Source organism: Tachyglossus aculeatus, chromosome X1 (assembly GCF_015852505.1).
Source record: "Tachyglossus aculeatus isolate mTacAcu1 chromosome X1, mTacAcu1.pri, whole genome shotgun sequence".
In the NCBI taxonomy this organism is placed as follows: Eukaryota; Metazoa; Chordata; class Mammalia; order Monotremata; family Tachyglossidae; genus Tachyglossus; species Tachyglossus aculeatus.
The window spans coordinates 73,409,378-73,434,727 of record NC_052101.1 but is presented as its reverse complement, the minus strand read 5'-3'; the positions used below and the strand labels follow the sequence as shown (position 1 = coordinate 73,434,727).

General features: G+C 38.9%; 1 protein-coding gene across 1 annotated transcript in view; it reads right to left on the bottom strand.

Moving 5' to 3' along the window:
• CFAP20DC (CFAP20 domain containing) overlaps positions 1 to 25,350 on the bottom strand; it is a 259,149-nt gene that overhangs the window by 106,795 nt on the left and 127,004 nt on the right. The window contains exons 12-16 of the mRNA XM_038771702.1: positions 22,958 to 23,089; positions 22,858 to 22,862; positions 22,556 to 22,693; positions 19,357 to 19,447; positions 14,419 to 14,747 (exon numbers count right to left, since the gene is read on the bottom strand). Coding sequence (XP_038627630.1) covers positions 14,419 to 14,747; positions 19,357 to 19,447; positions 22,556 to 22,693; positions 22,858 to 22,862; positions 22,958 to 23,089 — 695 coding nt within the window. The remainder of the gene's footprint in view (positions 1 to 14,418; positions 14,748 to 19,356; positions 19,448 to 22,555; positions 22,694 to 22,857; positions 22,863 to 22,957; positions 23,090 to 25,350) is intronic.

Genomic DNA, 25,350 nt, shown 5'->3' with positions numbered 1-25,350 from the left:
TTTAATTCTGCTACCTAAGCAGCACACTCTTCAGTGACACAAGGATAAAGAAGAAGGAAACTAAACAGGAAAGCTAGGTGTCCTTTGTGAGACTGACATGGTTTGAAGCCAAGACGACATCAAGTTATGTCTGGAGACGTTTCTATAGACATGTCTATTGCTATGACACCTACTTCTCTGCCTTTCACTTGTTTTTTTCTTCCCTCCCTGCTTTTGTTTCTTTCCCCATCTTCCACATGCCTAGACCCATGACCTCACCCTCTGAAACACTTTGAACCTTTCCAGAATCCACTAGATCACAAAAAAATTTAATAAACATTATATATTCATTGTGATTCTACAAGAAAACTACTCATAAAATTACCCCAAATCACACTAAATTGCCTGTGTCATCAAGACATATAGAAGCAGGAATAAAATAAGAAATAGATACATCTAACATTCGACATGAGCAGGAATAAAACAGACAACTTTGCTACTCTGGTCTTTTCAACTCAAATGATTCTAGCACAGTTTTGTTGTTCATTATCTCAGATAATGAGATTATCCTAGTGAAATAATTTTTCCAACTGAAAAATTCAATTATAGAAAGAGATTTGAATATAAAAATATAAACCATTTAAAATATAATCTGTGGAAAGCAGAAGTCCAAAGTAAGCAGGGTATTAATAACTTGGCCAATACACCTGTCAATAAAGGCAATATATTTTCTTTATGAGAAACAGAATTTTGAACAATAAAAATCTGGGAGAAAGAATACTGCATCTATAAAATAGAAAGAAAGGAAATAAATAATGGAAGCATGAAACAAGTTTGGAGATATTTCAGCCATATGATTTTCTTTTAACTTTACAGTCTAATAAATTTAAAGACATAAACTGCAGCATCAATGAAAGGCTATTATTTTCTGTTTTCTTCATCTAACTTTTAAAGTTGGATTTAAAGGCCACCCTCCTAAAGACCTAAATTCAAATGAGCTCAGAGTAAAGAGAAATTAAGTAAAAGCATAATGAGTAACTATAACTGTCTGGCTCAATTTACTGCAAATTTCTCACCACCCCAAAAATGACTATGTTCAATATTTAAGAAGGCATTTTCACACTCAGGACACCATAGGGATACAGAAGTGTGCACAAGAATCAGTGCTAGATCTGAATAGTACTGGTAAAAGGAAGCACTCCCTGCTAGACTGTAAACTCTTTGAGGGCAAGAACTATGTCTAATAACTCATTGCAAACTCCCAAATGCCTAATTCTCTGCACAGAGTAGGCACTCAGTAAATACTATTGATTGACTTAAAATATATAATGCAGTAGTAGTAGCAGCAGCATTTATTCAGCACTCACTTGGTCAAGTACAATGTAGTAGGTGCTTTGGAAGAACAGAATAATAATAATAATAATAATGGTATTTGTTAAGCACTTACTATGTGCCAAGCACCGTTCTAAGTACTGGGATAGATACACGGTTATCAGGTTGTCCTACATGGCGCTCACAGTCTTAATCCCCATTTCACAGATGAGGTAACTAAGGCTCAGAGATGTTAAGTGACTTGCCCAAAGTCACACAGCAGACAAGTGGTAGAGCCAGGATTAGAACCCACGACCTCTGACTCCTAAACCTGGGCTCTTGCCACTAAGCCACACTGCTTCACGATAATGAATAATGAAGTGACACATTCCCTGCCCACAGGGAGCCTACACTCTAATGGGGGAGGGACAAATATAAAAAGACATCTGCTACTAGAGTGGTCGAAACAAATCTACTGAGAAGACACAAATACATAAATGATAAACACACTGTAAAAAGTTAGTGAGTGCCAATGTTGGCTGAAGAGAGGATATGGCTTCGGGTTGTAGGAAATTATTTGGGGAAAGCTTGTTGGAAGAGGTGGGATTTTAGGAGGTATTTGAAAGTGGGGAGAGCTGTGGTCTGTCTGATGTGGGGAGAGAGGGAGTTCCATGCTGGGGGAACAGTATGAGCAAGGGGACAGGAGTGGGAAAGTTAGGAGTGAGGTACAGCTAGGAGGTTGAGTTGGGAGGAATGGAGACAGAGAGGTGGGGAATAGCAGGTGAAGGGAGCAGATGGGTAAGGTGGGACCAGATGGCAGAGAACCTTGAATCTGATGGTGAGATTTTTGTTTGATGTGAAGAGAAAAAGGAAGACCAATGCAGGAATTTGAGGAGAGTGGAGCTGTGGATTGGTCAATGCTTCAGAAAGTTCGGTGAAACAGTGAATAGCATAGATCAGAGAGGATAGAGGCTGGGAGACCAGTGAAAAGGCTAATGCCTAGCCGAGGCAAGACCAGATCTTGCACCAGGGCAGTAGAAGTCTGGGTGGAGAGGAAGGGGCAGCTCTAGGAGATACTGTACAAGAAAAAATGTGCAGGATTTGGCAGTAGATTGGATTTTAGAGTTGAATGACAGCATAGAGTCAAGGATGGTGTTGTCAGCTGAACAATAATATATAGTATAGAGCTACTGCTAATTCAAAGGCAACATACAGACAATTAAATCATGCCCTTGTAAAAATACCTATACCGTAAAAATACAGAGAGAAATAAGAAAAATATGACTGGCTTCTTCCAAACTTACAATATTACTCTAACTATACATCAACTGTATTTATTGAGCACTTACTGTGTGCAGCACAATGTACTAAGTGCTTGGGAGAGTAAAATACAACAAAGTCAGTAGACCCATTCCTCGCCAACAAGGAGCTTACAGTTTAGAGGGGGAGACATACATTAATATAAATAAATTATGGATCTATACAAAACTGCTGTGGGACTGAGGATGGGGTGAAGAAAGTATACACATTTACATGTTTACCTGCATCTACATAATTTATGCATTTGCTTCTTGGGGCATGGGGCAATATGACTTGATTTTACATGCGCATCATACTGTAGTCACCTAGCCTTGACACATGCCTTTAGGGGCATGGATGCAAGTGGGTCAAAAGAAGGATGGCAGCCACACATTATTAACAATTATCCAAGACTTTGAAGCACTATTACGCTCTCTTGCAAGAATTCCATTAAGTCTCAAATGTAGTATCACTTGTTATTCCTGACTGTTGACAATGAGAATTAGTCTTTTAAGCAGAGGATATGTACATAACCATAATTTATTTATTTTTAATAAAGTGTGTCTCCCCCTCTAGACTGTAAGTTCATTGTGGGCAAGGAATGAGTCTGTTATATTGTTATACTGTACTCTCCTAAGCGTTTAGTACAGTGCTTTGCACACACAAAGAGCTCAATAAATGAGATTGAGAGTAAAAAAAATCCTCTGCACATAGTAAGTGCTCAATAATTATGATTGAGTTAATAAGTTCATTATTTCAAGAGGCAGATTTGAAAATGGTTCAAGAGATGAAAGGTAGACAAATGTGAAAACAGAATTTGGGAAGATAGTTACATACCCATGGTGTGGAAGGGATTTTTGGCTTTGCATTGGCCTTTCCAGTCACTTTTGCACAAATCGTTAAAATCCGACTAACACTGGTAGCTCCTCCAGGCCACTAGTGGAGGGAAATGTCATTTACACAATACGTCGATCATTCACCAATCATAATACCAATAAGTCAATCATGAGCTGAACCTTGGTCAAGTCAAAGAATTGGGGAAAAGGAGCAGAAGGAAGGTAAAATGCCATGCAGACAAGAAGTAGGCTCAGTCTCTGTTCAGCTCGTGGAACAGGAAGAAGTTGACACCTTGACTGAGACCTAATAATGACAAGTGGTTGGCCTAACCTAATGGGAACCAGCTAAGGGAAATACGGAAGCATTCCAGCAAGTTGGGAACCCAGGTTAAGATAAATAATTGCATGCAAAATAAGGGAAACTTTCTGGTTAGTGTAGGAGTTATTTGACCTACAGGTTTCAAACAGCAATAGTTATTTAAGGGTTCCTCTTCATTCAGAAAGAGAATTTCTGTTTTCTGCCTGCTGGGAACCACACATTCTCAGAGAGATTTTTCTATCACAGGGAGGAGTCTGGGGATTAAGCACTACCCACCAATGGCAACTGCCAACCCCTGGGAGTAGGATCGGTTAGCTAGACCCCAAATTTTCTTCACCTTTCAGGGGTGGTAATCTAAAAAGGCTTGGGTTGGTAGCAACACTTTACCTGGGCATTCTTAGGGTGTTCTATTTGGAACTTTCTGATGGAGCATCCCCTACTTCACTAGCTGTGACTAGCCACTCTCAATAGGTCCCCTGGTATCAAATATGGGGAGTGTGTCCATTGAAAGTGGCCAGAATGCCACAAATGGTAGTTCTCTCAGACAGTTAAAAAACCTAATGTTTTGTGGAAGCATCTAAACTATTTCCCAGTATTCCTAAAACTCATTTTCATAAATATAATTAACATGTATTACTAGGGATATAAATAAGAATTAAAATGATACAAACTATCATCCTCAATTCTCTCAAGCCACTTCCTCTCCAAGTAAAAATAAAGGAGGAATAAAAATAATCTGGCAATACACTAATAGAAAAGTTATAGTGTCTGGAAAACATATCTTCATTACTAAAGATTATACTAGTTTTATAGATGCAGTAATTTACAAATATGACATATACAGTAAAATTGTAAATACTTAATATGTGAATTGTGTTCTTTTTATTTTCAGTACTAGAGAAGTTAAATTCACTTAGGAGGCTTACAAATATTTTTGTGACATGACCAGCATCATCAACAATATTTATTTTGAGACAGCATTGTGCTAATTAATCAATCAATAGAATTTACTAAGCACCTATCCTGTACCCAGCACTTTACTAAATATTTGGGAGAGTGCAAAAGAAAGATAGAAAAGATGGTCCTGGCCTTCAAGGAGTTTAAATCAAGTGGAGAAGTCAGACACTTAAATAACAGATACAAAATACCCGAGAGACTGACAAAAGAGGCTCAAGACAAAATCTATGGCCTCAAGGTGCTTTGTCTAATGTGAAACACTAGAAAATATTAATGATAATTATGGTATTTGCTAAGCACTTACTATATGTGTCAGGCACTGTACTAAGCTCTGTGGGGGAGATACAAGCAAATCAGGTTGGACACAGTCCCTTGTCCCACATGGGGCTCCCAGTCTTCATCCCCATTTTACAGATGAGGGAACTGAGGCACAGAGAATTGAAGTGACATGCTAAGGGTCACACAGCAGACAAGTGGCAGAGCTGGGATTAGAACCCACAAACCCACAAATATTCATTCAATCGTATTTATTGAGCTCTTACTGTGTGCAGAGCATTGTACTAAGTGCTTGGGAAGTACAAGTCAGCAACATATAGAGACGGTCCCTACTCAACAACGGGCTCACTGTCCAGAAGGGGGAGACAAACAAAAAAACCAAAACAAGTAGACAGGTGCCAATACCATCAGAAGAAATAGAATTATAGCTATATACACACACATTAATAAAATAGAGTAATATGTACAAATATACACAAGTGCTGTGCGGAGGGAAGGGGGAAGAGTGGGGAGGGTGATGGGGAGGGGAAGAGGAGGAGGAGAGGAAAAAGCAGGGGCTCAATCTGGGAAGGCCTCCTGGAGGAAGTGAGTTCTCAGTAGGGCTTTGATCTTGATCTACCGTAAAAGAAAATGCATTCCAAATCTCTTGAACTATATCTCTTGGGTTTTGAAACATTTGCTTGTCAAATATTCAGTTTCATAAGGGTGTCGTGAACATCAATAAAGTGTGCCTGATTAACTATAACACAGCATATGTAAACTGAAGATGAAAATGATTTCCCTGAGGAGCCAACATTTTTACAATTCAACTAGATTCCTTAAAAGGACATGCAAAAGGCATTTGGATAATAATTGCTGCATGCCAAAAATGGATTGCTCTTGCTTAGTGGGTAATTTTAAAAAGATTATTCTAATGACCAAGGGGGCCACTTTTTGGGGAGCAGATGGGACATAATCCTTTTCTGTTCATAACTTTAACATTCAGTAAATCATATAAACACTGCTTTGTAGTCTTTGTAAAAGTTGATGATCTTGTTTATTTTTTATTTCACTTGTTCTTTTAATTGTGGGCTCTGAAAAAGGTCTTGATTCATTAAAGAATTCATAACAAAACTCATCAGCCCTGTTCTAATAAAAGTGATGATGATCATTTTGATCTGGCAGCTAAGACACTGTTTGGCAACCTGCATGAGCTCTTTTGTCCCCATGTTTACCTGAATGAGTAGACAAATGCAATGACTAGAATTTACTTGCCTATTTGTATTATATTTTTGCATTCCAATAGCAAAGCTCATCAGCTGTGAACTCTAGATGAGCCTATTTTAATTCGGGGGATTCGGGTGATTTTTAGGGACATCATTTGAGATGAGCACAACATTCCTGCATAGGGTGCTTACTGCTGCTTCTGTAGCAGCAGATGACCAAATACCCTAAGCCATCAATGTGTGTAGGACTTCCACTTAGTACAGGGCTGGGGGTAAGCAAATCCCAGTAGGACATACAATGGAGTTGTTTTCCCAGAGGTGTTGATGGGTTGTGCTGAACTCTCCACACTCTCATTTGGAGACAAACTTGTGAGGGAAGCCCTGAATTTTTGTTAGTTTCAAAAGCCCAGGTCAACTGATGGCCTCATGTGTGTTTTAAGACCTTTAGACACTATTTAGAGGGATCTAATTTGCAGCAAAGATAATGCCTACTGTACCACATTATTATTTTGATAGTGCATGATTAATGCTGCTTTTATATAGCTGCTCCACTAGGATTCTGATTAGGATCTGTAACCTCGTTGTGGGCAGGGAATGTGTTTATTGTTGTACTTTACTTTCCCAAGCTCTTAGTACAGTGCTCTGCACACAGTAAGCACTCAATAAATATGATTGAATGATTGATCTTATCAAGAATAGAGGGCCATGGGATTCCATGAGCATTTCTACAGTCAGCTTTCTTGGCCTTCTTCTTGAGGACAGTGGTAATGGCAGCATCTTCGAAGATTTCTGACATTTTTGCAGAATATTATGTTGATAAAAAGCCTAGAATCCAAATTATCCAGGTCTCACAGCCTTAGAGAAATTAGGGACTGCAATTGCTCTATAGACTTTCAGTTTGGTCTGAATCTTAATGTCATATTGGTGCCACATCCTACCAGTCTCTCAAAGCATGTGAGATCCTTTGGTTTTTTACCTCTTTACCTCTTTCTACCCCTACCTTCAATCACTGAATAGTGCACTGCCTACCTAGAAAAATTCAGTGACAGCATTTGATGCTTTGTCATTGATGGAGAACAATGCCTGTGAATATGCCAGGTTGTGAGGTGGTATATGGTCTTGACCTACTGAACACTCTAAGGCACATGCACAACAAATGGTAGGATGCCAAGGTTGAAGAGATCTAAGGCTACTCAGACCAAAACCAGATGAAGAATTCTACACATTTCTGAGGAGTGCACAAAGTTATGGCACCAGTGAAGAGAACAGATGACTTTGTTAATTTTAAAAGGGATTATTTACTCATCTACAGTAAAATCAATCAATTGTATTTACTCAATTGTACTTATTGAGTGCTTACTGTGTACAGAGCACTGTACTAAGTGCTTGGGAGAGCATAATATAACAGAGTTGGTAGATATGTTCCCTGCCCACAAGGAGTTTACAGTCTAGAGGGGGAGACAGACATTAAAATAAATTATGGATATGTACCTAAGTGCTGTAGGGCTGAGGGTAGGGTGAATAAAGGTTATAAATCCAAGTGTGAGAACAATATAGAAGGAAGGGGGAGTAGGTATAATGAGGGATTTGTCGGGGAAGGCCTCTTGGAGGCTTTGAAGGTGGGGAGAGTGAGCGTCTGTCAGTTATGAAGAGGGAGAGAGTTCCAGGCCAGCAGCAGGACATGGGCAAGGGGTCGGTGGCAAGATAGACGAGAAAAATGTTTATTTGGGGCAGATTACTAGATTAGCTGTGTAGTAAATATTGAAAACTAATGATCATTCAAATAAAATGCAAGAACATAAATCACTAACTTCTTCCAAGAGAAACAATATAACAAATATATCAACTAAGTTATCTATATCTGACAATAATTGGGACATTTTTCACACTAGAAAAAATAACATAATCAGAGTGTTTTTCCATGTACACCACCATTTGTAGGGCTTTTTGTAATATAATGTTGGCAGAAACTGCCTCTGTGACAAAATTGAGAATTGTGTGCAATTAAAATAATTAATTTTAATCAAAAAAGCAACTTAACTATTAGACTTAGGATAAGTCAAGACAAAGAAATATTCTTCAAGCACAAGCTAAAAAAAGTCTGATAAAACATTAGACTAGCCCTTCTAATTATCGTTAGACTTTCTAACTGCCCTGAGTATTTTTTGTGAGAAATTTTCAATAGGAGAATAACATAATTTATCACAACGATCAGATGCGAAGAAAGATGAAATTTGAGTCCTTTCAAAGAAGAGTGATATTAAGTGTAAGATAAAGAAAAAACACTCAGTTTTTCCAAAACATATGTTTCACTAGGCATTTTGGATAGAACACATTTGGGTAAAATAAGGATTTGGGAATATTTTTCTGACAACATGTATTATGCTGTTGGAGGAAACAACTGTGCACATATGTGTGGTGTCAGTCATGGTGCCTGCTCTATAAAGAAAGTTTTCCTGTGAGTAAGATTTATCAGTAATGTAACTCCCATGTTACAGAACTGATTAGAATTTTTATGTTAAAAAACACTAATCAGTCTGCACCTCTATGTTCAATGAGTTTAAGATCATTTACTTCACATAATATTCTTGAGTCTAAAGTTTACATTGAAATATTTCTCTATAACCCCCAATTCAAGAAAATGAGTTAAATGAGTATAAATATATGAATAGCTAGCTAAAGAAATAATAGAAAGTACAAAGGTGCAAGAAATTAAATATGTAACAAAAAATAATGGATAATTATTGGGCTCAGTGACTTTCCTATCAGCAAATGCTTAAATCTGATTTATTTGGTAGCTAAATTGAGAAAGAGATTATTTATCTTTGTAAGTTTAAGTTTAATTACGCTTTAGCATTACATCTGTAGTGTTCTTCTGATATGATTTAATTTTTTTCATCAATGCTAAATTAATCTAGCCTTGCTCTTTACCGTATTCAGCAGTGCACTGTCAAATGGTACATATTTAATTGTGGTAGTACATAATCTTAAAAATTACAAATTCTAATGAGAAAGATCTATTATGTTATTATTTCTGAGCTGGACACTGTCCATGATTTATAATGTGGACATTTTCGTTTAATTTTAATAATTTTGCTATTTTGTGAACGTTACACCATTTAAAAGATATATGAACTTCAAAATGTTATAATCAGTATATAGTATGTTGTTTATACAGACGTGCTACAGTAAAATAGTGCCAAATTCATTTCCCTGGAGAAAAATTTCTGCTTTATTCACAATCAAGCATGACTACTGACTTCCTATGTGGCACAATCCTAGTCTCATCTTGAACTGGTTTTGGAGAAAGGGGAATATATATTCAGTACTTTTCTAGTCTTGATCGCTATGGCCCAACTGAGCATAAAAATGGCATTACAACAGGCCATTCACATAGAACCAGTGGTGAAGCATCGACCCAAATAACTGGTATGCCGATAGTGAAAACCATCATCAAACCACCAACCCTAAAATTGTTAAACTGCTTTTCTATTTCTTTTTATTGACAATTGAACTTGGTTTCTCTATTGGCAGAATGTACTTGTTGATACATATTGATACTTGACAGTAGTCAACAGATTTACAATGAGCTGCTGTCAAGTACGTAAAGATACCCAACATGGCCATGTGTGCATATATGCAAAATTCAGTTAACGATGTGTCAGCTTTGGGATGGATGTCAACAAGAACTCAATTCTGTAAGTTTCCTGAGGGCAAGGATTGTGTCTTTTACCTCTTTTGGACTCTCCTAAGGAAAAGGTACAGTATTTTGCACACAGAAGGAGCTCAAAAAACATCATGGATTGATTAACCTACGCATGTACAATGGACTAGCACTCCATCACCTTTACCTCATTTATCTTGGTGCCTGTTGTAGTTTTTGGTTTTTCCATCATCCCCCTGGGTGGCAAAATCCTCTTTCCCATTTCTCTTTCCCCTGTTTCTTTTCCCCTCCTCCTTTTCCCACATAATCCAGGCACCCCAGTCCCTCCCTCACTTCCTCACTCCCAACTTAGAACAGTACTCAGTGCTTAGAATAGTGCTTGGCACATAGTAAGCGCTTAACAAATACCATCATTATTATAATGACCTTAATGCTCTCCTCACTCTTCCCATGTGACCTGGCAATCCTAACCCTACCTGCTCAATTCAGAAACTCCAATGCTTTTCTCCTTTTTGTCTCCCTGCTCTATGACTCCCTCCCTTGCTTTTCTCCACTCCCTCTTTCTTCTTCTATTTCCTATATCCCTGCTCCCTACCACCTTGTGTGTGTCTTTGTGTGTATCTGTTTGAATGTTTCTGCCTGTGTTCATACTTGTGCATGTCTGTGCCTTTCTCTTTCTGTGCCTAATTATAATTGTGTCCATTCAAGTATCTGTCTGTGATTGTCTGTACCTATGTCTCTGGGTGTTCTTCATTTATGAAGATGACACAATACATGGTATGGTATTGAATAGCACTGTTCGTAGAACTCCTTGTGAATAAAAGGTTTTAGCAATACATGATGATGATGTGGTGAGTGGTCTTATTTTACCTGTGACTTTTATTCGAATCATGTTCAGAAACAGGGTTTATTTCAATAACAAAATTGAGCTCGAATCTCCTGTCCATAGCTCCTGGGGCACAGCAATACATCTCTGAGAGCCAAGGAGGAGAGGGCCTGTTAGTACTGGAAAATTGCTGCTTGGTCAGGAGTAATCTCTATTCCCTACCTGCTGTGCTTTCTCCTACAGATACTCACAGCCATATTAAGAGGATATTGGAGGTCAGAGAAGCATAGTGTTTGTGTATAAAGTTGAATTACCAAAAACATGCCAAGCACCCTCGTATTCTGAGATTGTCCCAAGTCATGCCTCCCAATGGCCTTGGGCACTGACAGGAGTCCACCTGATGTCCAGATTCCACATAGCACATATTCACTAAGGTGCAGGGGGATGAGGGAAAGAGTAGAGACCAGGTGGAAGATGAAGAGGTAGGCGAAGAGGAAGAAAATGTGGCAGAGGACATAAAGGTCAGGGACAGAGAAGAACCCATTCCCAATTAAACTTTGAGACGGGCCAGATACTGTTTTGTCTGCCCATCCCTAAATACAGGTTTAATGAAGGGTACAACTTCATGTATCAATACAGACAGCAGTAACTTATTAACTAGAATCAAGTAGAACCCAGTCAATCTATTGACTTGACTTAACTTGTCCATTCAGAGACCGTGATCATTCAGCCGCTTGAAAAGGGGCTATGGTATCCACATGGTAGAAAAAGGTGCAGGCACCCTAAAGGCTGTTTAATATTGAAGTTCAGAGAGTTTCAGAATTCATGCACTTTCTCAGGCAGTTCATTCACTCACATGACTACAGCTACCACCTTTGTGGGACTGACTCCTAAATCAATACCTCCAGCTTTGACCTCGTATCTAACCTACAACTCCACATCTCTTCTTACCTCCAGGTCATCTCCACTTAGCTGTCACTCAGGCACCTGAACTTCAATATACCTAAAACAAAAGTATTCATATTCTCTCCTAAATGTAACCTTAATTTTCAATCTTATTCTTAATCCTAATTTTTCCACCTCCCCATTTTAGATGCAGGCAACTTTGGGGGTCCATCCTCAATTCATCACTGTCTTTCAACTCTCAAATCCTACACATTTCCTAGATCTGCCCTATCCTCTCCAGCCAACAAGCTTCCACCTGGTCCAAGCTCTGGACATAGCGTGGCTACCCTACCTAACTTGTCTCTCTTCTTCCAGCCTCTTGCCCTTCTAATCCATATTACAAGCTGCTGCACAGATCATGTTCATGAAGCGCCACTAGGCTTGGATATCTACATTCTTTAAAAACTCCAATTACCTTTTTTATGGTATTTGTTAAGCACTTACTATGTGTCAAGAACTGTTCTAAGAGCTGGAGTAGATGCACAATAATTAAGTTGGATACAGTCCCTGTCCCACATTGGGCTCACAGTCTAAATTGGATGAAGGAGGATTTAATTCCCATTTTACAGATAAGGTAACTGAGGCACAGAGAAGTAACTTGCCCAAAGTCACACAGAAGACAAATGGCAGAGCTGGGATTAGAACCTAAATCCTCAACTCCCAAGCCTGTGCTCTCTTCATTAAGCCACGCTGCTTCCAACTTCTCTTTGCATAAAGCAAGAATTCCTCACATATGGCTCAAAGGCTCACCAACAGATGTTTCCATGTTACAACTGTTCTGTTCTTTTCACCTGCTATTTCCCATCTCGTTCTCTTTGTTTCTTCCAAGCAAACCAATCTGTATCTCGCTCTCGACCTGTCCAACTCTGTCATCCAATTCATGCTGTTCTTCTGGCCTAGAACTTCCTCCCTGCAGAAATCCGAAACAGCTTAGCTCTCCCTAAGTTCAAACCCTTCATCAAATCTTACATCAATCAATCATATTTATTGAGCACTTACTATGTGCAGAGCACTCTACTAACTGCTCTGGAGAGTACAATATAATAGCGTTCGTAGACACGTTCCTTGACCACAATGAATTTATTCTTGAATAGTAGCCTTCCTTGATTAATTGCCAAACACCTGTTCATATCATGGGTACTTCCACTCTGCATCCTCCAGCTATTGCCCCATCTCAGTGTTCCTACTCCTGTTCAAACTGCTCCAACTGATTGTACACACCCAGTGTCTCCAATTCCTCTTTTCCAATATACTTCTTAACCTTTCACTCCACTGAGACAACACTCACCATGGTCACCAATGACTTCCTTGCAAAATGTCATGACACTAATCGTCCTATACCTCTCAACTGCCTTTAATACACAGTGGACCACTTTCTTCTCCTGGGCACACTAGCTACCCTTGGTTTTACTGACAGTTCTCTCTTAGTTCTCCTCCTACTTTGGCTGCTCCTTCTCAGTCTCTTTTACTGGCTCTTCCTCCACCTTTCACACCCTAACCTCTGTTCTGGGTCCCCTTTTATTCTCACTTTGGGGAGCTCAACCAATCCCCTGGTTTCAACTACCACCTTTATATAGACAATTCTCAAATCTACCTCACTAGCCCCACCTCTCACTTCCTCTTTACCAAAGAATTTACACATGAATGATCTCAGTTGTCCTCCCAACATCCCTGTAATATAGGGGTGGGGGTCAGGGGCAAATATTTCTAATCCCATTTTAGAAACAAAAAAACTAAATCCCAGACAGATAAGTAAATTATACAAAACCATGAATTGGGCAGTGACAGAGCTAGGACTGCAATCCAGATTGCCTAACTCCAAGGCCAGCATTTTTTTCATTAGGCCCTTCTACCTGCTTCACTGGATTATAGGAAAGCCAGGAATTTTGAAAGACAAGTTGAACAGGATGCTTACATTTGTCAAATCGTATCTGAAACAATGAGTTTCTACTGACTGCTAGAACTTGCAATTTGTCTTGTAGAGTTTAGCAAGATGTCTATTATCCAAAAGAGGTCATTATAATAATCACACTTCCATGCCACTTTGTTGGAAAATGAAGAGATCTGATTTTTAAAAAATCATTTTTAAATACCTCACATCACAAGGGGTAAAATCAATAATCAATGTTAAGTAATTACTAAGTAAGGTTATTTCAAAAATTGAGAAAAACCCCTCAATGAGACACCATGAAACAACATTATGTTTTGACCATTACAGTTTTTACTTCTGAAAGTGTTCTCCCCTCTTGCCATGAATACAGCAATTCTTTAATAGTTTCAAAACATTCAGACTCTTAAGATAAACCTCCGAACCTGACCGTGACCGTGGTTCCCTATCAAAAACTTAATGGCTTATTTCTGAAATTATAAATCCATATGACATATGGTACCTGATAGGACTATGGTGAAAAGAAGACAAGGTGGGAATAGCCTGTGAGATTAACAATTGATTATGCTTAGCAATTACAATACAATTTTCCCAGAAAAATAGAGATTATTTTTACGTTTCACCCACCTTTCTGCCAAACGGCTGAACTGTGAAGCAGAAATGAAAAGGAAAAAACAATTTCTATAATTAAAAATGAAAAAGTCTGGAATCTTAATAAAAGCAGCAACACTTACAGTTACTATAACAACCTAATGTAAGTGTTGATTGACATTACAATCTGCTGCATTTCTGTAAATAACAATTCACTTTTCCCCCATAGTGAAATCTTCCCCAATCTTAACTGATCTTAAGAGTTCATGATTTCTAAGTTAGAGTTGTGCTTTAGAAATGCTTCAATTATAGAGCCTTGTACCTCTTCATTGCTGTCACTGCCACAGAAATCATCTTCCATTTGGGCTCCTCTCTTCTCCCTCTTATTATCCTCTTTTAGAGCCAAAGGTAATGGACGCAATTCTGAGAAAATTTTCTTAGACTTTCCATAAGGTGCCAATCGAGGCATTGAGGAAAATGTGAAGACCTCTGCATTAGTTTGCATTTCCTTCACTTGATTGTTATTTTCATTTTCTTTGTTAACTTCGGGCAGTTGGCATAAATTATTGCAGTAGTTGTCACCATGAGCTATGGATTGTTTCCTGGAATCCAAGTGAGAATATTCTTTACAGTTTTCAGGAAATATCCATTCTGAAATTAAGAAATGGAAAGATGACAAATATCACTAAACTATTCAATAAAAAGTTAGTTTAGAAAGAAGTATTGAGGTTAATTTCTTTGCTATTTAAATATTGAAACAATTCAAGAAATAATATTCACTTTTATGGAAGTTTTCTTCCTTTTCCAGCAGAAAGACATGGAAAGGACAGAAATATTGCACTTGTAAAAACAAATTACACTTTTGTCCACCATCTTGTAATGTGCCAGAGATTTAAAATCTACTGGCCATAGCTAGAAGCAATTAATTTGCAGTTCACAGTCTGTTACAGTTCAAAATAGTATACAAGAAATTCACAAGTCTGAAATTACAATTATCACCTAGTTTGCAGTAAGAACCCTTTGTGGCAAATGCTCATTAATTGGAAATTTAGAAAACCAAAGGAGAAAATTTGAACTAAAGGGCTTTGAACCATCCAGTACATTTTCTCAGCTTCTTGGTCAAAACTATTCTTTCCTCTCCACTTTCCCAAACCCTTCCTCACTCTGTGGCCATGCCTGGAACTCTCTCACCTTCAAATTCATCAGATTTCAGCTCTCCCCATCTTTGAAGCCTTCCTAAAATAATAATAATAAATAATGGCATTTATTAAGTGCTTACTATGTGCAAAGCACTAAGTGCTGGCGAGGTTACAAGGTGATCAGGTTGTCCCACAGGGGGCTCACAATCTTAATCCTCATTTTACAGATGAGGTAACTGAGGCACAGAGAAGTTAAGTGACTTGCCCAAAGTCACGCAGCTGATAATTGGCAGAGTCGGGATTTGAACCCATGAACCCATGACCTCTGACTCCAAAGCCGAGCTCTTTTGACTGAGCCAGGCTGCTTCTCTACAATGCCACCTCCTCCAAGAGGCCTTCCCTAATCAATTCCCAACATCCCACACTGCCAACTCACTAGCTTACCTTTGCACTTATGCACCCATGTCCACTTATGTCCAATGATGTGTGGACAGAGCACTGTACCAAGTGCTTGGGAGAGTATAATGGCACAGGGCACACGCCCCACCCACAAGGACTTTACAGTCTAGAGGGGGAGAAGGACACCAAAATAAATTATGGATATGTAAAAAAGTGTTGTGGGGCTGAGGGTGGGGTGAATATAAAGAGCTTGAAGGAAATGGACCCAAGAACTTACATATGTATGTATATTTAATTACTTAGCCACTTCATCTTGATGTACCTTTGCTGCTCCTGTTGCATCCTTGTTCTTCTTCTTGCTCCTTTTTGTTTGGTGCCTCTGCTCTCCCCTCCCCCCATAAGAATGTAAATGCCCTGTGGGCAAGGACTCTGTCTTTTGCTTTTGGTATACTCTTCCCAACACTTAATATAGTGCTCTGTATGCAGTAGATGCTTAATAAGTGTCCTCGGTAAATTGACTGGCAATGAAAAGCAGGAGTGGAGAAGAGGAAACACAGTGAAGAGTCACACAGCACAGCAAGGCAGCAAAATAACAGGAAAGATATGCAACAGAAAGCAGGGACTATGCTGCAATCAAGAAAAGAGTGGCTCTTTTTGAGCAGAAGCTTTTTTTTTTTTTTAAAAAAAAGGTATTTGTTAAGTGCTTACTATTTACCAGGCACTGTACTAAGCACTGGGGTAGATACAAGCTAATCAGGTTGGACCACAGTCTATGTACAGTGCTCTGCACACAGAAAGTGCTCAATAAATATGACTGACTGAATGAATGAACAATTTATAATTATAATTCTATTTATTTTTATTAATGATGTGTATCTATAATTCTATTTATAATGATCTACTAATGCCTGTTTACTTGTTTTGATGTCTGTTTCCCCCCTTCTAGACTGTGAGCCCATTGTGGGCAGAGACTGTCTCTGTTGCTGAATTGTACTTCTCAAGCTCTTAGTTCAGTGCTCTGCACACAGTAAGCACTCAATAAATACGATTGAATGAATGTGAGGCTCACAGTCTTAATCACCATTTTAAAGATGAAGTAACTGAAGCACAGAGAAGTGAAGTGACTCTCCCATAGTCACACAGCAGACAAGTGGCAGAGCTAGGATTAGAACCCAGGCACTCTGACTCCCAGGTCTGGGGTCTTTCCACTAGACCACGCCACTTCTCTGAGACAGACGAGCCTTGAGATTGTCTGAGTGTGAGTGCCATTGGGAAAGAATCTTTTTGGCTTACTGTGCAAGCAATGCTGTAGTCAAGAAGCATAGTTGAAAACATGTTATGTGAGGACTGAGTACATATTTATATAGACACCATATGCAATTGATATAAGATAGCTATCACCTTAAGTCGGCCAGTTACTATCTATTTTAAGTAATAATGACTGTCACATGAATGGCTAAGCCTCCGGACGATTACCATCCCATGCTGATTACCTAGTTCTAGTAGATTGTCTATGTACTGCAATAATGTTGGAAATAATACCTTGATAAAGCCATAACTGAATTGAATGAATTGATACATTAATTCAATCGTATTTATTGAGCACTTACTGTGTGCAAAGCACTGTACTAAGCACTTGGAAGAGTACCATACAACAATAAGCAATAAACAATAAGCTCCACTTTTGGTGCGAAACCCAAAGAAGCAATGTCACAGAGAACACTGTGTCTCTTTGTTAGATGGTGTCCCATGATAGCCAACAGATAACAACCGAATTATCAAATATAGTACTCAACAATGATAATGGAGACACTAAGTGTCTAAGATCATGATTAATGTGATCTTTAATAACTTCTACATCTATGTTATACTAGTAACAAATTGCCATACAGACTTCCTAGGCAGAATGTCAAAGTGGAACATGCAGACTAGGCTTAGTCTCAGAAATAGGGCTATATAAAGAGGATGGGTTCCTTTCCTCTTGGTTGACTTCTGTTCTCTCTGGGTAGACTGTAAGCTCACTGTGGGCAGGGAATGTGCCTGTTTATTGTTTTATTGTACTCTCCCAAGCATTTAGTACAGTGCTCTGCTCACAGTACGTGCTTAATAAATACAACTGAATGAATCTATCGCAACTCTGTACAGTAAAATCTTCATTATCTGGCATGGCAGGGAGGAGGAGTTAGTCCCAGATTCTGGTTAACTAAGAGTAGAGCTGCCCAGCAGAGGACTTTGTATTGTCAAACAGAGGGTAAGTGAGCTGCATAATTAGGATGGTTAACCTAGGAAATAACATCAGTATGAAGCAGAGCTGTTTACAGAAAGAGAATTGTTCTGTTAATGATATTGCCTAGCCAAGAGGACCCTGCAAAGACTTCTGGGGAGAGATGGAGGGGATTAAGGGAAGGAGCTGCCTACAGCTTAATGTTGCCAGCCTCCTTCCTACTACTCACTTCCTATCACCCTAAAGGATTCAAACAGAAATGAGACAGACTAGCCCTTTGCAGTTGGTAATGTGCCAGGTGGCTATACTTTTATGGAGATTTATCGATTGGTATCTTTGCTGGGTTGTCTTTGTGAACTGGCGTCAGATATGGAGTTAACATTACAGCCCTAAGGAAACCAGGCTGATGAAAGACAGCTTGGCAGAGACAAGGGCTGGATTCACCTTCTGGAGACGCCTCCCCTCTTCTGAGTGATATCACTCGGGCTTTGGATTTGCAACCAAATGAGGATAGAGTTGATGGAATTTCCTGTCAAAAATAAAGGATGGGCCCCGGGCAATAGGATTGATAATAGTGATAGTACTTTGGCAATCCAACCAAAGCCTTCTGCCTGCCAGCCACATTCTGGGCCCTGGGGCCTGGAGTGAAATGAATAAGTGTGCAGAACATTGTAAAGTGCATGCAGAGATTTTTGATATACCCAAGCCACTTATGGCCAAAGTGGCCACAGCCAAGTTTCAATACTGTGCCACAGCACTGTTACACAACAGTCTGTTGCCTTGTTTGCTGTCTTAGTCTTCACTGCCCAAGTTAGCTAGCTGTTTTCACGATTCTTGCTGCTTCTTCCTCCTCAAAGAATACCCTCGAAGGTTCTTTGATCAGAAACCTTCATTACTGATGGCATAGAGCCAGTAAGCTTTCCCATATTTGCAAAGGCGAGACCAAGAACTCAGGTGTCCTGACTCCCAGAGCTCTGCTTTTTCCACTGGACCAACAGCAGGGTGGAATATCAGGATTGAACCTCAGACCTCCCCAATTTGTCCAGATGGCATAAAGCCGATGACTGATGACATTCAAGTTATAGCATTTTGCTCTCATCATTAGAACACATGCTCCTCCCTGACAAATAACAACAAAGACATAATAATAGTTCTATAATCAGTCAACAGTATACAGTGACTACTATGAGCACTCTCAAAAGTCTCTGAGGCAGTGTTAGTGGTCCAGAATTCTTTTATCACTGTGCCCTAGAGGCACACACTCAAGGAGATAAGAAAATGATGATAGTTTGCTTTGCAGGTGCAGCACTGCTCTATGGACTGACATTAAGTCTGAAGAAAAGAAAAACAATATACCAACCCACACCCATGAAACTTTTCAAACAACCAGAGATTTTCAGCAGCAGCACAGGACTTAAAGCATTCACCTACTTGGACTACATAGGCAGCAGACTGTGCAAAAATACATAATATCAGCAGGGCCATTTATAAATCATACTCAACATCAAATGGCCAGACACAATTACCAACAATGAGGCTCTGGAAAACAATGTTTTCAGCATTGAAGCAATGCTCCCAGCAACATCTCTCTGTTAGGCAAAACAGGTGAGGAAAATGGATGACAGCAGGATAACTAAGAAGCTTTTTACAGTGAACTGAAAGAGGGTACACAGTTCTCTAGACTGTAAGCAGCGTAACTTAGTGAATAAAGCACAGACTTGGGAGTCAGAAGGACCTGGGTTTTAATCCTGGCTCTGCTACATATCTGCTGTGTGACCCTGAGCAAGTCACTTCACTTCTCTGTGCCTCAGTTCCCTCATCTGTAAAATGCAATAATAATAATTATTATTATTAAGCTTGTTGTGGGCAGGGAATGTGTCTGTTTTATTGTTATACTGTACCCTCCCAAGCGTTTAGTGCTCTGCACACAGTAAGCACTCAAATACGAATGACTGACTGACAGCCAGAATACAAGAATACATTAAGACATAGTGAGGCACAGACTCAAAGAATGAGATATAGCAGTGGACTATTAGAAGACCACTGTAACCAGACATATCAGTCTGGCATGCAGTGATCAGAAGAAACCTACTCTACTTAAATACTTTTTGAAGTACTTTTCTTTTTCCTGTACATATGTATATATGTTTGTACATATTTATTACTCTATTTATTTATTTTACTTGTACATATCTATTCTATTGGTTTTATTTTGTTAATATGTTTGGTTTTGTTCTCTGTCTCCCCCTTCTAGACTGTGAGCCCACTGTTGGGTAGGGACTGTCTCTATACGTTGCCAACTTGTACTTCCCAAGTGCTTAGTACAGTGCTCTGCACACAGTAAGTGCTCAATAAATACGATCGATTGATTGATTGAATCCTCACTTTGCATTTGAGAAAACTGAGGCACAGAGAAGTTAAGTGACTTGCCCGAAATCACACAGCACACAACAGAAATACAATTCAATATCACATTACCAAAGAACCACTTGCCTTGCAGAAGCAGCGTGGCTCAGTGGAAAAGAGCACGGGCTTTGGAGTCAGAGGTCATGGGTTCAAATCTCTGCTCTGCCACTTGTCCGCTGGGTGACTTTGGGCAAGTCACTTAACTTCTTTGTGCCTCAGTTCCCTCATCTGTAAAATGGGGATTAAGACTGTGAGCCCCCCGTGGGACAACCTGATCACCTTGTAACCTCCCCAGCGCTTAGAACAGTGCTTTGCACATAGTAAGTGCTTAATAAACACCATCATCATCATTATTATTATTATATAAAAATAAAAACTAAAATGAAACTGGGAATTCTAAAAATTCAAGATCAATTTTTGCCCCAATTTTATGCAAAAATCCTCCGATGAGAGAGATACGATAGAGATACATAACCTGGGAAGAATTTGGGATTTAGGAAGGGTTTAGAAGATGGGTAGAGCCAAAGTCTGATGGACTTGAAGTGGGAGGGAGTTCCAGTCAGGAGTTAGAATGTGGATCAGGGTCTGGGGGTGGGAATATCTTCAAAGATCTCCAATGCCTTGAGGAAGACCCACACTGTAGGAGTGAGAGGCATAAGAGGAGCCAGAAAAAGAGTCTGAGAAAGAGCTACCCAAGAAGTAAAAGGAAAACCACGAAAGAACTGTGTTGGTGAAACCAAGATTACATAGTGTTTCCAGGAGGAGGGAGTGGTTTGAAAATTCAAAGGTAACTGAGTTTCAAGGATTAGGATACAGTAGAAAAGCAGAGTGGCCTAGTGGAAAAGAACATAGGCTTGGGAGTCAAGGGGCCTGGGTTCTAATCCCAGCTCCACCACTGGTCTGCTGTATGACCTAGGGCAAGTCACTTAACTTCTCTGTGCCTCAGTTACCTCATTTATAAAATGGGGATTAAATCCTACTCCCTCCTACTTATATTGTGAGCCCCATGTAGGACTGGGACTGTGTCCAAACTGATGATCTTGTATCTATCCCAGTACATAGAACAGTAATTAGCACACAGAAAGTGTTTAACAAGTACCATAATTGTTTTCTTTTTAAACAACTATCAGTTTTGACAAGGAGGTAGTCATTTTGGGACTTGAAAAGGGCTCAGTGGAGTGAAATCTAGTGAGATTACGGTGGGTCAAGAAGGAATTTGGACCTCTTGAGGTGGCAGATTTATACAACACATTCAAGATGGGACAAGAATGGGTGCAGGTAAATTGGGCAATACCGTGGAGGGTGCAGTGGGAGTCGGAGAAGGTTTTTTAGTATGGGAGAGACAAAAAAGTCTTTATAGGCAGAGGGAAAGGATTCATTACAGAATGAGAGATGGAAGATAGTCGTTAGGGAGAGAACAAGTGTCTTTACAAAGTGAGAGGGGATGAGAGCAAAGGCACAAGTAGAAGGGGTTGAGTTTGAAAGCATCCATGAGATTTCCTCTTGAGAGATGACTGGAAAAAATAACAAGTGGGGAGGTAGAGGGGGGTGGTACTTAAGGAAACTTGCTTATGAACATTTCAATTTTGTTAAAGTAATTGGTGAGGTAATCAGGGGCAAGACAGAAGAGAGGTGGGGGCACTGGGGACTTTAGAGTTAAAGGTCTGTTATAATTAGTGGGGGCAATGGGTATGGGAGTCAATGATGGAAGAAAATTAATTAGGGAAGTACAAAAATAGTATCATGAAGCCAATTCAACATTACATTATTTAAACTGATTTTTGCAAGATAACACATTGGAGAAATACATAACTGGGAAAACACCCAGGAAACAGATTTAACACTAGTTAACATAGTTAAAAAGGTGGTGTGAGCTATTGTCAGTAATGTTAAGTGTCAGAAAGTCAAAGAAAAAGGGTGTCTTAGACTAAGGTAAGCCCTATTTCTCACAACCACATATTTGAGTGGAATTTAGTTTTTTCCTCAAGTATTTCCATATCAATTGGAATGAATTGTAATGAATAATTTTATGTGTCTTCTTAGGAAAATATGTAAATTACTGTGTAATCACAATATTGCAGCAAACAAGATAAATGCAAGAATGATCACCTAAACATCTAATTAGTTTTCCCACACAGTCAGATTTATGCTTAGAGCCTCTAATTGCAGCCTAACATTTTAATGAAGGTTCCAACATTGCATAAATAAGAACTGACAAACTACAAGCAATATTCATTCATTTTATTTTTTCCCTTGCTGATAAACAATTTGCTTTTGTAAAACTTGCACACCTGCTCATGAAGAAATGCTGACATGCTCATCACTACAACTTTGAAGTATTTCCGTTGTAATAAGAATAGTGATAGCATAGCCATGCAGATGATCTTTTGATATTGACTGCCAGATGAAATTTTTTTGGAAAATTTTAACTTTAGTTTGAAATTAAAATTAGTTAAAATTAGTTAAAATTTTAGTTTAGTTTGAATCATCAAGTATGAATTTGAAAATTAAATCTGTTGGCATAATCCTTTATGGCTATAAAGGTTGTGCATACTGCTCTGAAAAACTATTTATAAAATTCAGAGATGCTTACAAAAACTGCATATTTAAAAGAAGATTACATCAACATTTTTGAAGAACTCAACAAATAAATATATGGCTAATTATTTAATAATGATGTTAGATAATCTAACCTGTTCGATTAGGTGACTTTGCTTGCATACTGAAGGTTTTCACTGTCTCTCTCTCGATCATTCTTTCACAGGAAGCAATGTTTGGTTTAATTATTGCTTTATTTTCATTTTTGTTAATTCCTGAGGAACTACCTTTATGGAAATAAGCACAGTCAATGACCTATTAATTTCCTTGATATTTGCTATGGGTATATATGTTTAATCAATAGAATTTCATTTTGAGGTATTTTAATAATAGGCACCATATTCACCCTTTCCAAACATAGATCCCATACAATATTTTAAATTGAAAACAAATGTATTTAGGTATATTTTCTTTTTTAAAACACTTAATTTATAAGACTACTAATTCACTGATGATCAAGCTTGTCTAAAATGTGAGAAAATTAAAAATAAGCACTCTATAAATTTAAAAAAGCATCTTCAACCACTTTCCTAATGGACCTATGCAAAGCTGGTAGTGTGGCATTTACAGCAATTACAGCTATTTTTGTGTTTCTTAAATATTTAACTCTTACTGAAGTATTTCTGAGGTCCATGAAGAAACCCAGGAACAAATACTGACAATCAGAGACAGACATCAAAATTGAGAGACCCAGAGATTCACAGAAACTGAAAGAAAAAGACATCGAGTGTATTTTAAAATTCTCTAAATGTTCATTTAGAGGTATGGCTAATTTTTATTAGCTTAATTTAAAAAGTTGCAGCCACCAAAGTGTTGAGGTTTATAGGCAATCCTGAAAAATGTGTCTTTGAAAAACACTGGCCTAAACCATGATACTTTGAAAATAAATTCTGCACCCCAGAGGCCACAGAGAAATGGATGTAGAATGACTGTATACTGGCTAAGACTACTGAAACAATTCTCTCTTCGTAGTCCATTCCATCTTTCTTTCCCAATTGCCTCTTTACTATTCCCTAGTCTTTCATTCTAGACTGTAAACTCCTCCTCTAGACCCTGGGCTCTTTGTGGGCATGGAACATGTCTACCAACTCTGTCGAATTGTACTCTCCCAAGTGCTTAGATCAGTGCTCTATACATAAATACTCAATAAATACCACTGATCAATCAATAAAACACAGAGGGGGAGACTGACATTAATAGTTAGCTCTCTTCCTCTCTTAGCTCTCTTCCTTCAAGGCGCTACTGAGAGCTCACTTCCTCCAGGAGGCCTTCCCAGACTGAGCCCCCTCCTTCCTCTCCCCCTCCTTCCCCTCTCCATCCCCCCCACCTTACCTCCTTCCCTTCCCCACAGCTCCTGTATATATTTATATATGTTTGAACGTATTTATTACTCTATTTATGTATTTATTTTACTTGTACATACCTATTCTATTTATTTTATTTTGTTAATATGTTTTGTTTTGTTCTCTGTCTCCCCCTTCTAGACTGTGAGCCCACTGTTGGGTAGGGACTGTCTCTATATGTTGCCAACTTGTACTTCCCAAGCGCTTAGTACAGTGCTCTGCACACAGTAAGTGCTCAATAAATACAATTGATTGATTGATTGATTAATATAAACAAATAAATTACAGCTATGTACATAAGTGCTATGGGGCCAGCAGGGGAGTGGGGTGAATAAAAGGGAGCAAGTCAGGATGACACAGATTATTATCAAGTACTGTTGAGTTGTTTCCAATTCACAGTGACTCTGTAGTTATAATTTTTCCAGAACATCCTGTCTTCTGCCATAATCTGTAACCTTGCTAATGGTTCTTCTGTTATCATTGTTATTGTTTCTATCCACCTAGCTGATAGTCTGCTTCTTCCTCGTTTTCCCTGGACTCTTCCTAGCATTGGTGTCTTCTCCAGAGAATTATTCTGATGATGCATCCAAAATATGCTAATCTATGTCGAGTCATTTGGCCTTCCAAAGACCACATTGGCTTAATTTGCTCCAAATTTGTTTGTTTGTTTTTTGGGCAGCCCAAGGTATTTGCCAAACCCTTCTCCAACAACACATTACAAAACAATAAATGCTCTATCCTGTTTTTTCACTGTCCAGCTTTCCGATCCATACATTGTTACTGGAAACACCATAGAATTGACAATTTGTATTTTTGTGGTAATTGTTACTTCAGCACATTTAATGACTTTTCCAGGTGCAGAAGGGAGTGGGTAATTGATTCCACTCTTTCATTCCTTTGGTCTTCTCAACCTCCTGATTGTCACTAACATTTTATGTCCTCATTTCTGCATACCATGTTCCTTTTCACCGGGCTGTGCATGACCAAGTTTCTTTACATCCTCAAAAATCTCCAGTGGCTACCAATCTATGCATCAGGCAGAAACTCCTCACCCTCAGCTTCAAGGCTCTCCATCACCTCGCCCCCTCCTACCTCACCTCCCTCCTCTCCTTCTACAGCCCAGCCCACACCCTATGCTCCTCTGC